Source organism: Garra rufa, chromosome 14 (assembly GCF_049309525.1).
Source record: "Garra rufa chromosome 14, GarRuf1.0, whole genome shotgun sequence".
Lineage (NCBI taxonomy): Eukaryota > Metazoa > Chordata > Actinopteri > Cypriniformes > Cyprinidae > Garra > Garra rufa.
Window position 1 is genome coordinate 31,579,244 of NC_133374.1, and position 14,188 is coordinate 31,593,431.

At 36.8% G+C, this 14,188-nt stretch overlaps 1 protein-coding gene across 1 annotated transcript; it reads right to left on the minus strand.

The window, feature by feature from the left end:
* Positions 1-3,907: 3,907 nt before the first annotated feature.
* On the minus strand, positions 3,908-12,727 carry bach1a (BTB and CNC homology 1, basic leucine zipper transcription factor 1 a). Its single transcript, XM_073817599.1, has 5 exons — positions 12,578-12,727; positions 11,765-12,019; positions 8,829-10,052; positions 8,400-8,606; positions 3,908-6,463 (listed from the first exon to the last, which is right to left on the minus strand). Exons 2-5 carry the CDS (start codon positions 12,002-12,004, stop codon positions 6,107-6,109), a joined length of 2,028 nt encoding a protein of 675 aa, XP_073673700.1. The 5' UTR covers positions 12,005-12,019; positions 12,578-12,727; the 3' UTR covers positions 3,908-6,106.
* Positions 12,728-14,188: the final 1,461 nt, after the last annotated feature.

The following is a 14,188-nucleotide window of genomic DNA, read 5'->3' on the forward strand; positions in this document are numbered from 1 at the left end:
AGTGTATATGGCCAACTGATGACGCTTTGTGAAAACATACTAAAACTAGCTAAAATCTGTGAAATGTTAGGAATAGTGAGGAGGACTCCTAAGACCAAATCACAAACTGTCCTACTTGCTGGAAAAAAAAAATGCAAATCATCACAGAAATTCCAATGGTTACCACTACAAATATCATTACAAACATTACAAACCAAATTTAACCATTAAAACCATTAAAAAAATGGTGTCCTGTAGTGTGCTTTGGAACATGTTCCATTAGGATTTAGTGGTTTTAAAAAGCCACCAATAGACACCATTTCAGTTTCCATTAAAACCAATACAATTCCCATTATAACCAGTAAAATCATTTTCAAATTCTGGGATGGTTTTTTATTGTTCGTTCGTTTGTTTGTTTGTTTTTCAGCAGGGCTAAAATGTCTGTTGCCGGCAAACACGCTACATTTATTTGCATCTTTTCTGGTTTGGGGGGTTATCCCATCATATTTTCCTTTGATTATATTGTTGTCTTCATTAACAAGTTGGGCAAGAATTTAAAAACTTCTTTTAAGTTTGCATGTCTTACTATCAGCCATGATTATTCTACTCTGTAATAAAAGTCTGTTTATGCATATCCGCTAATTGTTTAAAAGAAGCACATATGTAAGAAGCTATTATATATTTGCATTTTAAAATCTTTGTTTGAATGTGACAATTTCATTTTTAAACCTTTATTTGAATATAACATAATATTGTGCTCTACAATAATTCTATGAATAAATCTCTGACAGAGACCCCATCCCCTATCAGCCAATCACAGTAGGCATAGGTAGTAAGCATGCTGACATCATCCATAACAACAAGGTCAACCCAGCCATTACTCTTAGCTTAAAGGAGTAGTTCACTTTCAGAACAAAAATTTACAGATAATGTACTCATCCCATTGTCATCCAAGATGTTTAAGTCTTTCTTTCTTCAGTCGTAAGGAAATTATGTTTTTTGAGGAAAACATTTAAGGATTTCTCTAAATATAATGGACTTCTATGGTGCCCCCGAGTTTGAACTTCCAAAATGCGGCTTCAAAGGGCTCTGAACGATCACAGTCGAGGAAAGAAGGGTCTTATCTAGCAAAACAATTGGTTATTTTCTTTTTTTTAAATTACAATTTAACCTTAGATGTTCATCTTTTCTAGCTCTGTGTGTACTCTGTGTAGAGATTAAAAAGTATATAAATTGTAAATGTTTAAAAAAAAAAAAATCGTTTACCTAGATAACGATTACAGCCCTTTGAAGCTACATTTAAACTGCATTTTGGAAGTTCAAACTCGGGGGCACCATAGTCCTCTTTATGGAGAAAAATCCTAAAGTTATGCTCAAAAAACATAATTTCTTTATGACTGAAGAAAGAAAGACATGAACATCTTGAATGACAAGGGGGTGAGTACATTACCTGTAAATTTTTGGTCTAAAAGTGAACTACTCCTTTAAGACTTCTCTCTATTCCTTAGTAAAAGTTTGTCTCAGCAGCTTTGTGAATAGGCTTTAAGAGAAAACTCTTAGCTTTTACTGCTATTTAGGAGAACTTTTAGTGGTAAAATGAAATGTTTTGTGAATACGGGCCCTGTTTTGTACAGCTAAAAATAGCTGGATGCCAATGAGACCGAAGCCAAACATAAAATTTACAAATGGCCGCGCCCGCTCTTAACGGAAACGTAAGGTGGATACGGAAATATTCTAGACTAATATAAAAATATAAGTAAGGCTACACACACAATATATGCTTAAAGGATCCATTCGGGTTAAATTAATCGTCTGGTACTACTGCTTAGTGCTTACCTTTTCATTGCGATCACAAACTGTTGAACTAATCTTTCTCTATGGCTCTGGTTTCACCTAAAGGTGCTTAATGTAAGTCAAGAGTTCAAGAAACACAACAGTGATGATGTTACTTTCCCCGTGTTTTTTTATATGTAAACATTTGTTCACGCGTCGCGTCTTTTGCAGCGTCTCGGACGTGACACGGCGTTCTAAAAACGCGGAGCTCAAATTAAAAGTTGTTCAACTTATAAAGCGTTCCTCAACCTTGCTGTCATTAAAACGCTGAACATTCTGTGTAAATGGCTTCTAAGACAATAAAAGTGTCTTCCCGTGTTGTACATGTTTTGGAAACGTATGCTTGTACTACATGGGCATATTAAATTGCCAGAATAACGACAGTGTACTGTACAGTGTATGTATTATCAGTGTGTGTGCGTAGGGCTGGGAATCGATTCCAAAAAGAATCGATTCCGAGGCATTGGGAATTGAGAGTCGATTCCAACGTTTGGAATCGATCCTCTCAAGGGGAATCGACTCCTCATTCAGAGCCGTTTTCAGTTCAACAAAACTTACCTCTTAAACGGAAGGCTGCATTCCATGAAGGCTGCATATTTCGGCTGCAAGTCATCAAACGTCGATTGACGAAAATAAACGTATGAATAAAAATGAGTTTAAGGACGCAGCCTTCAGTTTGAGAAGCACCCATTAATTTGCCTCTTGCTCACTAATAGTTATTATAGTCTGACACATTTCCACAAAAAGATTCGTTCGGATAGATTATTTAAATGAACCAGTTCAAAAAACGATTCAGATGTTATTTTACGGGAAAACTGGCTCATGATGTCCACAATTTAGAGCGCTGCACGACAGAATAGATCATGACGTGTCTTGATCTTATTTACATCTTAAATAAATGCTATTTTTAATCTATCAGCCAATGATAACTCTGAAAGAAAACGCAGAGAGCACGTATCAGTGGCCGAGAGCGCATCTGATTGACAGCTCTCGCCACGAGCTCTCATATCAGTGTTGTTGTTAAAGTTCTGTTTATTTTGTTTCAGTGTATAGTTTTGTCATTTTATACACGTCACATCTTGTTTTATTCATGCAATAAATGCATGTCCACAGCTGAGCTGTGGGTTATGGGCAACGAATTACAATTTGAAATCAGTCAGAGCTACAGAAAAATAGTATATATATATCTTCTTTTTTTTTTTCTTTTTTTTTACAAATGAAGCTTCATATTATGAGAAGGTAACTTTATACAACCTTTACATCCTGCATACATTGCGAAATTAGCTTCCTCCAATCTAAAAAACAAGAATCGAAAAAGAATCGAAACAACAGTGAGGAATCGATTCTGGAATCGAATCCAATCGATTCCAGAACCAGGAATCGGAATCGGAATCGATTCCAAAATTTTCGGAATCGAACAGCCCTATGTGTGCGTGTGTGAACGCGCTTTGAAAAATACACGATTCTTCTGACCTCTTGTGGTGAAATTACTCAACTGCTTTCAATCGCTTTGGTTCCGTTTTTATACAGTATCAAGACACAAAATCACTGTTTCAACACACCCAATCAATACGTGTTACTCTATAAACCCTTTCACCCCCTTCACAATGCAGTTTAGGTATCCATTCCATTTGCTTATTTTCTCGTTCAATTTAATGTATTTTTAATGTATTTTAAATCCAGCTGTTCTCACACCTGCTTTAACAGTTTGCCATTTTCACAAGTGGGACATTTACAAAACTCTAAGGGAAGTGATTACAACATGATAAACAATTGTGAAGTGGCTGATTAACCACAATGGAATTCTCACATTTTGAGAAATGTTCCCATTTTATATATTTATCGTGAATTTGACAGCCTCTGATGTCGAAACTGGTCCACTATTTAAGGCAAGACCAACTAAAAATTACGTGTGGCATCTTGAGAGAAGTCGGTGAAATCCCTGTTTTTATAAAAACTTACCATGACCTTCATATCTTCATATCTTCAGACAAATATTTCAAAAACCAAGGTTGTCGGGGTTTTTTGTGCCTTACACTGACTGAGAAAATATTGTGTGCTTAAATGTAAATTCAGTCATTACATTTTAAAAGGGTTGATTTATTTGTTTATTATCTGTTAGGACATTCATATTAGCAAGCACCACTACATTTCCACATTTAGTGAAAAAAAATATTATTGACATTTTATTTGTTAAATCTGAATCAGTGAATTATACAGTGCTTTCTAAGTTTACATGACAGTATTTTGGTTACAAGGTTAAAACAAAACAAGGCACAAAAACGTAAAAACAGAATTGATGCTATGACAAAACAGGTTGTCTATTAAACTAGAATTATACTGAAAAGAAGCCAATTACTCTAAGCATTAAAGTTAACATGAAATGCCAATTCCGTCCATAATGTGAAGTTTTCTAACAGATGTAGGTTAGAAACTACATGAAAAGTGAGCATTCTGTTCCACAACAAGACTGAATCTCTGTTTACAATCTAACAGCCAATAGACTGCGTGGCCTAGATGACATCAGCTGAAAAGTAAGTAATTTCAGAAGACATTACATTTACAATTTAACAAACTATTACAAGACAGATCTTCACTGAAATAATGTGGAATGAAGTATCATGCGCAAGACTGGAAACATGTATTAAGAATGTAAATAGGATCCATTTTGACATGTTGACCTTGAAACTGACCTTTACCAAATTCAAAAAGTGAACTTCTCTTTTAATCCTACAGCGCCTATAGATTCTATGTATTTTTCACAAACCCTAAATGATGTGCATTAAATCTTACATGGCAGTTTTTTTTTTAAATGACACTATAACTATGACTTATGCATATATGAATACTTAAAAAAACAGAGATGCATATTCAATATACAATTCTCATGCCGGTAATGCCAAAGACGTATTAGGCTACACTGGAATGTACTTATATGCTCTACATAGTATAAAAAACATAATGCATAAACATAATAAAGAGAATTACAATGATTGTCCATTGTGGCAGTGGAAGTGAAATTAATGGTAGGATTGAAAATGAATCCACGGGTCATTCCTGTTATCTAGTACATTTTCATAAGTCTGTATTTGAATAAAATATTAAAATTGACAGTTGTTGCAGAATAAAGTCATATTAGATGACAATATTACAATCAATTTATTGAGAAATCTTTCAAGTGCTTTTCTTTCTTCAATCAAAATGTTCTAATCTTTTTATAATATTCCTTCATTTGGAATATCACTTTCCACCCTGTTAGTCTTTTGAAATATCAAAATGAACAAAAGCCACATCCTTAATGACATGATTGTCCAAGGAAGTGACATTTTTGGTGTGAAAACAAAGAATTATTTGATGTCTTGTGCTATTAGTTTGTGTCTTCAAAATATTCAACCCTGTTGGACAAGATTTAAAAAAAATCAATATGATTTATTTAAAACATGGTTAAAAATAAAAAGCTAACTATCAATCTGTAATTAAACAAAGCATTTAGCCCTTAATTTCCACCCTGTTATGTTCCATCCTGTTAGTCATCCTATTTTTTTGCCACTGTGTAAATAACCAAGTTAGAATTTATAAAAGTTTACGCGCCTGAGCTTAGCACAGCCAATTTTCTTACATTTTCTTGAAAGTTTTAAAATGTGTGGAATAACAGGAATGACCTCTATGGCGTAACGGCAAACAAAAAATGAAAGGCATATGTGACCCTGGACCACAAAACCAGTCATAAGGTAAAATTTTACAAAACTGAGATGTATACATCATATGAAAGCTCAATAAATAAGCTATTGATGTATGGTTTGTTAGGATACATCTATTTGAATATCTGGAATCTGAGGGTGCAAAAAAATCTAAATACTGAGAAAATCACCTTAAAAGTTGTCCAAATTAAGCTCTTAACAATGCATATTACTATTCAAAATTACATTTTGATATATTTACAATAGTAATTTTACAAAAAATCTTAATAAAACATGATCTTCACTTAATTTCCTAATGATTTTTGGCATAAAAGAAAAATCAATAATTTTGACCCATACCATGTATTTTTGGCTATTGCTACAAATATACCCCAGCGACTTAAGACTGGTTTTGTGGTCCAGGGTCACATATCTGTAAAGCATATCCATATGAAACTCCTGTTAATAGTGCAAATTTAGTCACATCCATACTTGGAAACGTTACGAAAGTGCTCCTAAAAAGAAAGTCATGCTTGAAAGTGTAACTGACGTGTAAGCTCCTGAGTAAAAATGAAATATCAGATCATTCCCAAGCTGCTTTGCTCTGTTGTAGGTCACAGAGTTGAATCTGTAACAGCGCTCTGAACGTTGTTGTCTTGCAGGAAGGCAGTGGGTGACCTGAGTGCTACTGAGTCTCCTTCAGGACAAGTGTCTGCAAGAAATGTGTCCAGGGCGGAGTTCACATGGCCGTCCTGGTCTGGGCCAGCCAGGCTAGGAGAGGCCATGGGGGTGAGGAGGACGGAGGTGGGACAGTCGGAGGAGACGTACCTGGCCAGCGCTTGCAGCTGTTCAGACTGTGGCGAGGCATCTGTACAGAGGCTCTGACACAGGCCTGAGAGGTTCTGACGCACATCCTCAATGCTGAGTTTCAGCTGGTTGTGATCTTGCAGTAATTTATCCTTCTCGTTCCTCTGATAAATGGAAACAAAAGAAGATCCACTTTAAGATTACATTTCAGTTTGAGTTTTCCAGACTTTGCCTTCATTATGGTGAAAAAAAAACCTAGTCATAACACATGGTATTGATTTTCTTGTTGTCTGTTGTTTTGCAACATTGTGTAAATGTCTGATTGATTAGTTTACTCGGTTTCTATCTGAAAAGGGGACAATAGAAGCAATATAATTGTATACTTTATGCCCATACACAATGTGGTAATGGTTAGAGATGGGAATCGTAGGGAACATAATGGTTTCTGGTTTCCCATGAGCAACTCTTGTTGTACTTTAGAGGAAGAACTGCTTTTAAACAGGCCTATATACTAAATTAATACATCACTGGTGCTGTCAAATCACGATTATTCGCATCCAAAATGAACAGTTGAAGTCGAAAGTTTACATACACTTTGCAGAATCTGCAAAATGGTAATTATTTGACCAAAATAGGAGGGATCATACAAAATGCATGCTATTTTTATTTAGTATTGACCTGAATAAGATATTTCACATATAAGACATTTACATATAGTCCACAAGAGAAAATAATAGTTGAATTTATAAAAATGACCCCTTAATACTGTGTTACCTGAATGATCCACAATTTCTTTATGATAGTTGTTCATGAGTCCCTTGTTTGTCCTAAACAGTTAAACTGCCTGCTGTTCTTCAGAATTTTTTTTTGTGTGTGTGTGTGCATTTGAACCCTTTCCAACAATGACTGTATGATTCTGAGATCCATCTTTTCACACCGAGGACAACTGAGGGACTCATGCAACTATTACAGAAGGTTCAAATGCTCACTGATGCTTCAGAAGAAAACATGATGCATTAAGAGCCTTTTGAACTGAATGATAATATGTATATTTTTCTTATTTTCAGAAGCTACAGAAGGTACTTGCATGTTCCCCAGACGACAAAATAAGTTACATTTACCCTGATCTTCAAATTCCTAAAGTTTATACCCCCCCTGCTCTAAATGCATTGTTTTTCCTTCTGGAGCATCAGTGAGTGTTGGGGTAATGTTCGGGTCAGCGCTAAATAAAATAATAAAAATAACATGCATTTTGTGAAATAATTCTTATTATTTTGGTGAAATAACATTTAGCTGATTATGCAAGGTGTATGTAAACTTTTGACCTTAACTGTACATTCATGCAATGATTGTTTTCATGTACTGGTGGCCATGCCTACTCCCTACAGTCATATTTCGAGTATAACTGATTAGCCTAAAAAAGTAAAAAAAAACACAAAATATAGACATCACAACAAGATTGTTGATTGTTGTGCATTGAACATCTTTTCTAAATATGGAAATAAAGCAAAACAACACAAAACAAAAACAGCTAAATACTCCTCAAATTCGATGCTCATCATTCGCAGCAAGAAACTAACATTAGCTTAGTCTTGGACCAATTAGCATAAGTTATTACTTCACCACCTGCATGACATTATTAATGTCAGTTCTACAGTGGTGAAAAAAACGTGGTTCAAACGACAGATGTGCAACAAAGTTACAACGGTTTGTGACAAGCTAGTTAATTTCTTTAAAGATGCTTCTCTTATTGTAGTAGTTAAGCACAGTTCAGTCAATGATTTGAGTGAGTTTTTTAACTCCTGAATTCAAAATAGTTTGAATGGTTCTTTGGAATTTAATTTCAAATTCATTGAAAGTAACTGGCTTATTTATCATACCTTATATGCATGCATATTGTTTTACTGCACTACACTAACTATAACATGTTTACATCAGTTCACATACGTAGCTGATTCAATCACAATCAGATGCCACTTAATGCACAGGTAAACGGGGTCCAAACTATTCGGAACGCTCAAATAATTCAAAGCAAATAACATTCAACATTCACAAAATGTTATTTGAGAGTCAGCAGATATGACAAAACAGTAACAATACCAGTTTCTTGATTTCTCCCTCCAGCTTGTAGATGCAGTCCAACTTTCTCTTGCGGCAGCGTTGCGCAGCCATGCGGTTCTTACTGCGGCGTCTCACATCCTGAACAAACTCCAGCTGTTCTGGGGTCAGCTCCTCGCGTTTCAACATCTGCAGGAATGCTCTTCGAGTCATGCTGGAAATTTGCTCCACAGGGAATGGCAAATCCACCTGGGAAGAAAACCAAGACGTCAACACTGCATTATGAAGGATTGCAGCTGTGTTCAGCCTCAAGTCTGGTTCCATTTTTCATGTAGGGACTGAAACTTTTAATTGCAGCGTGCCAGGGAATCTCAATCGAGTATGAAATAAAGCAGAAGTTTGTAATTTGGCACCAAACTTCAACTCTAACTTCATGAAGTTTTGCAACCGTGACTGCTCAAGGATGCTCACCTCTTGCACTTGTTCACTGCTCCCGCACTGCTCACAGTCTCCGTCCGATTCACACTCAGAGTTTTCCCTTGAGTTAATAGGAGACAAGCAGGGACTGTCTTCGGTGTCCTCTTTGGACAGAGTGTCGCCTCCAGGGGTCTGTCTATCACTGGAACTCAGGTCTCTCAGGAAGGGACAATCATCAGGCGCAGCGCCCAGATCCAGATGCTTTAACCAGTGGAAGTCTGAGCCATTTCCTGTAGAGGACTGGTCGATAGAGTCCAAAGGTAGCGGCTCATTTAACGTAGAGCTCAGATCCTGCCAAAAACCCTTTGCGAGATGCTCAGCTACTTCCCTTTCCACCGTGCTCCGTTCTGTGGGGCAATCTTTGGGGGTCAGTTCAGAGAACGTTTGTTCGTTGGAATCAAACACCTGGTTGTCATCGGTGCCAATGTTGCTGAGATCTGGAGTGCCAGAAATGCTGTCCAAAACCTCGCTTGATTCCGCTGAATTCAGAGGACATAGTTGGCTGCAGTCGGCGGGCGGCATTAGAGGTCCTTCACTTTGGTCAAAGTGGCCCTCGGTGATACTGATGTTCAGTTCTTTATCAGTAGGTGGTTCACAATGCACATCCATTGCTAGCTCCTTCTGGAATTCATCCTCTATTGCTAAAATATCCCCACCACAGCCCGCTGGAGAAGAATGTAGTTTCTCATTGTCACTGGTGCTCGAAATAGACAGGAAAGGACAAACTTCAGCAGCCCCCATGGAAGCCGAAGGCAACTGAGGCCCACAGTTCTGTAGGCAAAACTGATCTTGGCCATCACCCATGTGGTACGAAGTGCTTCTTGCATAAAGCGGGGATAGATCTAGCTGCATTTCTTTGTCATTTGAGATTGGTGGGCAATCTTTAGGACTTTCTACAGAGGATGTTGCAGCTTGCAGGACAGTGCTTGCATCTTGAGGTATGCGATCTTCTCCAGTTTCAGGGTTTTGGTTGTTTGAACTGCAGACGGCTTGGGGTTTCTCATGGGATGCTTGGTTCTTGCTTTTACCTTTCACTTTTTTTGTGTTTCCACCATCATCGGTAAACTTCGGGATGAGGAATTCAAAGCAGACTTTATCGAGGTTTTGAAATCCGAGAAATTCGGCGCATCTGTGGATCTCCAGGATGTTTTCTTTCGTGAAGTGAAGTTTTGCAGTGTAGGCAAACTGCAGAAGAGGCTCAAATCCTTCCACCGTGACCTTGGGAGATTAATTATAGTCATGATTACTGCATGAATAAATCATTTGCAAATCGCAATACTGGGTAACTGCTGTAAGTTAATTTACTCAATTTAATCTCAATATATAAGGCCTAATTTGACAGCGCAGCAATGTAAACAATTTTTAAAGGAATAGTTCATGCAATAAAGAACACTCTGTCATCATTTACTCGCCCTCGCATCATGCCAAACTCATCTGACTTAGTTTCTTCAATCGCACACTCAAGGAAAAATTAGTTAGTATACAGTATACACATATGTATTACATACATATATTTACTGTTCTTCAGAAAAGTCCTTCAGGTCCTACAGATTCTTTGTTTTTTTGTATTTGTGTATTTTAACCCTTTCCAACAATGACTGTATGATTTTGAGATCCATCTTTCCACACTAAGGACAACTGAGGGACTCATATGCAACTTTTGCAGAAGGTTCAAAAGCTCACTGATGCTTCAGAAGGAAACACAATGCATTTTGAAATTTGAAGATCAGGGAAAATTTTACTTATTTTGTCTTCTGGGGAACATGTAAGAATCTTCTGTAGCTTCTGAAGGGCAGTAATAAATAAAAAAAAATGTGTATGATATTTGGGCAAAATAAGAAAAATGTAGGCCTACACATCCTCATTCCCATTCAAATGTTTACACCCCCTGCTCTTAATGCATAGGGTTTTTTTTTTTCCTGCTGAAGCATCAGTGAGCGTTTGAACCTTCTGCAATAGTTGCATATGAGTCCCTCAGTTGTCCTGAGTGTGAAAAAATGGATCTCAAAATCATACAGTCATTGTTGGAAAGAGTTCAAATGCACAAAAATGCAAAAAAAAAAAATGATAAAAAAAAAAAAAGAATATGTGAAGGACTTTTCTGAAGAACAGCAGGCAGTTTAATTGTTCAGGACAAACAAGAGACTCATGAACAACTATCACGAAAAATCTGCTGTGGATCATTCAGCTAACAAAACAGTTTTAAGAATGAAGTGTATGTAAACTTTTGAACAGGGTCATTTTTATAAATTCAACTATTATTTTCTCGTTCACTATATGTAAACATCTTTTAAGTGAAATATTTTATTCAGGTCAGTACTAAACACAAAAAAAAAACTATTAATTTTGTATGATCCCTCTTATTTTGGTAAAATAATGCATATTTGTCAGATTCTGACTTCAACTGTAAAATGTTTACAAATATCATGATGTTGATATTTAACCTTGCAGAATTATCAAATTATCTAGTAACAAATAATATTAAAAATAAAAGACTATGCCAAAAATACCTAATACAGTTTGTTTCAAACATGTAATTAATTTTATTTTTTTCTTCTTAATTATGACATCTTTATAGCCACACCACCATGATTTTTTTGCCCCTCATAAATATATAAATTATAAACATGCTCATCATAGAAGAGGTATATTAGAGTACTATTAGATTTTTGATGTATTTTTGAAAATATCTATCTATCTATATATATATTACCCATGCATGAATAAATGATGACAGAATTGTGTTAAAGCATATACTATTTGTTTTAGGGTTTGCTCAATATATGTTTTTTTTTTTGTTTTTTGTTTTTTAACATATGTATGGGTGTTAAAATTGTTTTGAAAATAACAACAAATCATAAAGACATCACAGCTTATCACAGCTTTTTCAAAACCTTCAGGTTCAACCCATCCACGATATCAAGCATTACCTCATCCGGTAACCTGACGGTGAGGTTTGGACGGTTGTGGTTTGTCAATCTGGTATAAAAATAGTCGCTGCAGGAAGCCAGCACTGAAGAGTGCGCTCGAAAGCTCCTGCACTCCACTTCAACCGTCACATCACACAAGAGCTCCTTCTGTCTCAGCTCGTCCAGCGAGCGAAGAACATGATGGCTGTGAACAGCGGACTGAAAGGTGAAAACAGAGGTCCGGGGGCCATCCACAGACATGACGCAGGGGTTTAGCTACAAAATAACAAATACATAGACACAACTGTGTAACAAAAGTGGGACAGAAATAGATGCATCAGGTTACACTTGGGTGGAGTGACAGTATTTATGCATTATATTCACCATGTAGAATATAAAACTGAAATATGTAAACAAAAGCACCATAATTATTTTTCAGTGTTAAAACTTTTGAGTAACCATTAGGATAAGTAAACAGAGTGACTGTGCATGACTGCAAAACATTAAAAATGATGGTTCTGTAGGCTATAGCCATGTGTTCATTACATAATTCGCATAAAGTTAACAGAATAGTTTTCATTGCATAAGCCAAAATGAGTGTTGAGCAACTGTGCAAACATTTGTTTTTCAGCTGCCATAAATAAACATTGCCTAACTAACGTTGCAATACCTGGAAATTCCAATTTCTCAACATAGCATACTCTTTGAGACAATACAACAAAAGTAGGAACTAGCTAGGTGTTTAACGTTACAGTGAAATTGACATTGTACATTTTTAACACACTCATGTTTACACGTGGGGTTTGTACGTTTGTAGAGAAATAGAAAACCGACCTGACATATCACTGGAGATCAGAAGCCGTCAAAAATCCCATTCTGTCCATCGCTTTTGCGGACTAAAAGTGAAATCGGATTAAAGTTTGACAGCGAAACAGCTCCATAACGTCTATGTGCCCGTCATGTGACTGTCCAGTGCGGCAGTGAGTGCGCGTCACACCGCACGCACAGAACGTACTGCGTCGTGCAGCTGGCCGTTTAGAGCCACGCCCACTTCTAGAACAGAAACAGATCTATAGATAGATAGATAGATAGATAGATAGATAGATAGATAGATAGATTGATTGATTTTCTGAAAACAGTTTATTAATACAAACTTTTGTAATTCTGAGAACGTAAGTTGATGGATAACAATAAAAAATCGAATTGGATTTAAACGTTCATATTCAAAATTATGCAACCCCCAAAAGTTACATTTGGTGCAGAATCGTTTATTCTTTAAAACCACCAATGTAATTGTAGCCTATTCCTCGACTGAAAAAGCTTTCAGATCATCTTTGGATTTCACTTTGCCACTGCTTTCTTCGAATTCAACCAAATATTTTTAATGGAAATTAAATCTGGAGATGAACAGGCCACTCAAGAACATTCTATGACTGATCCCTGAACCAAACATAAGTAGATTTGGATGTATTCTTTGGGATGATTGTTCTGCAGGAACGTCCATTGATCATCAGCTTCAGTCATTGCATCAAACCCATGGTGAAAAAAAAAAAAACCCCAGCTAAATCCAGCCTAGGCTGGTTGGCAGGTTTTAGGTGGTCAACCAGCCTGGTTTTAGCTGGTCATAGCTGGTCAGCAGGCTGGTTTTAGAGGGATTTTGGCCACTTTTCCAGGCTGGTTTTAGCTGGCTGGGAAACCACCAGCTAAAACCAGCTACTTCCAGCTTAAACCAGCTAAGACCAGCCAACCAGCCTAGGCTGGTTATAGCCGTTTTTTTTCAGCAGGGAAGGCATCACAATTCTTGTCAAAATGACCTTATACTTTAAAGAACTATAAAGAATATGGTCATGATTTCCACTTCAGTAAAACAACCCCATAACAGGAATGATCAACCTCAAGTTTGACGATAAAGATGGTGTTCTTCTGCTCATAAGTTTTGTCTTTTTTTTTTTCACCAGACATACTGCTGATCCATAAGTCCAAAAGGGTAAACATTGTTCCAGCACTTTACAAGTCTATCCAAATGAATTTTAGCATGTTCAAGTCTGACTTCTTAGTCAAGAGTGATATTCGGCAAGATGCCTCAACATGAAGGCCGTACTAGTGTTCTAGTGTACTAGTGTTCTTCTTATACACCTTGCATAAGGTCATCTTGCAAGTCTTTGGCTGTACATTGCAGGTCAAAAAGTTTCACCCTCAAAAGTGGTTCTGGTACAACACATATTAAACTAAGAAATAAGGCTGCCAGCTGTGTCTCTAGAAACTTTTAATGTCTTAGAAATCTTCATATAGCCTTACCCTGGTTAAAAAAAAAAACAGCTAAAACCAGCCTAGGCTGGTTGGCTGGTTTTAGCTGGTCATATCTGGTCAGCAGGCTGTTTTTAGAGGGGTTTTGGCCACTTTCCCAGCCTGGCCAGGTTGGTCAAGCTGGTCTGGCAGGGAAAC

What these genes read in the sequence shown, in the direction of transcription:
- bach1a (XM_073817599.1), bottom strand. Translation starts at nt 12,004, where the DNA reads ATGTCTGTGGATGGCCCCCGGACCTCTGTTTTCACCTTTCAGTCCGCT. An exon ending in CCGTCAGGTTACCGGATGAG is followed by an intron (nt 10,053 to 11,764) that starts GTAATGCTTGAT and finishes TAATCTCCCAAG; the next exon opens with GTCACGGTGGAAGGATTTGA. An exon ending in GCAGTGAACAAGTGCAAGAG is followed by an intron (nt 8,607 to 8,828) that starts GTGAGCATCCTT and finishes TTTTCTTCCCAG; the next exon opens with GTGGATTTGCCATTCCCTGT.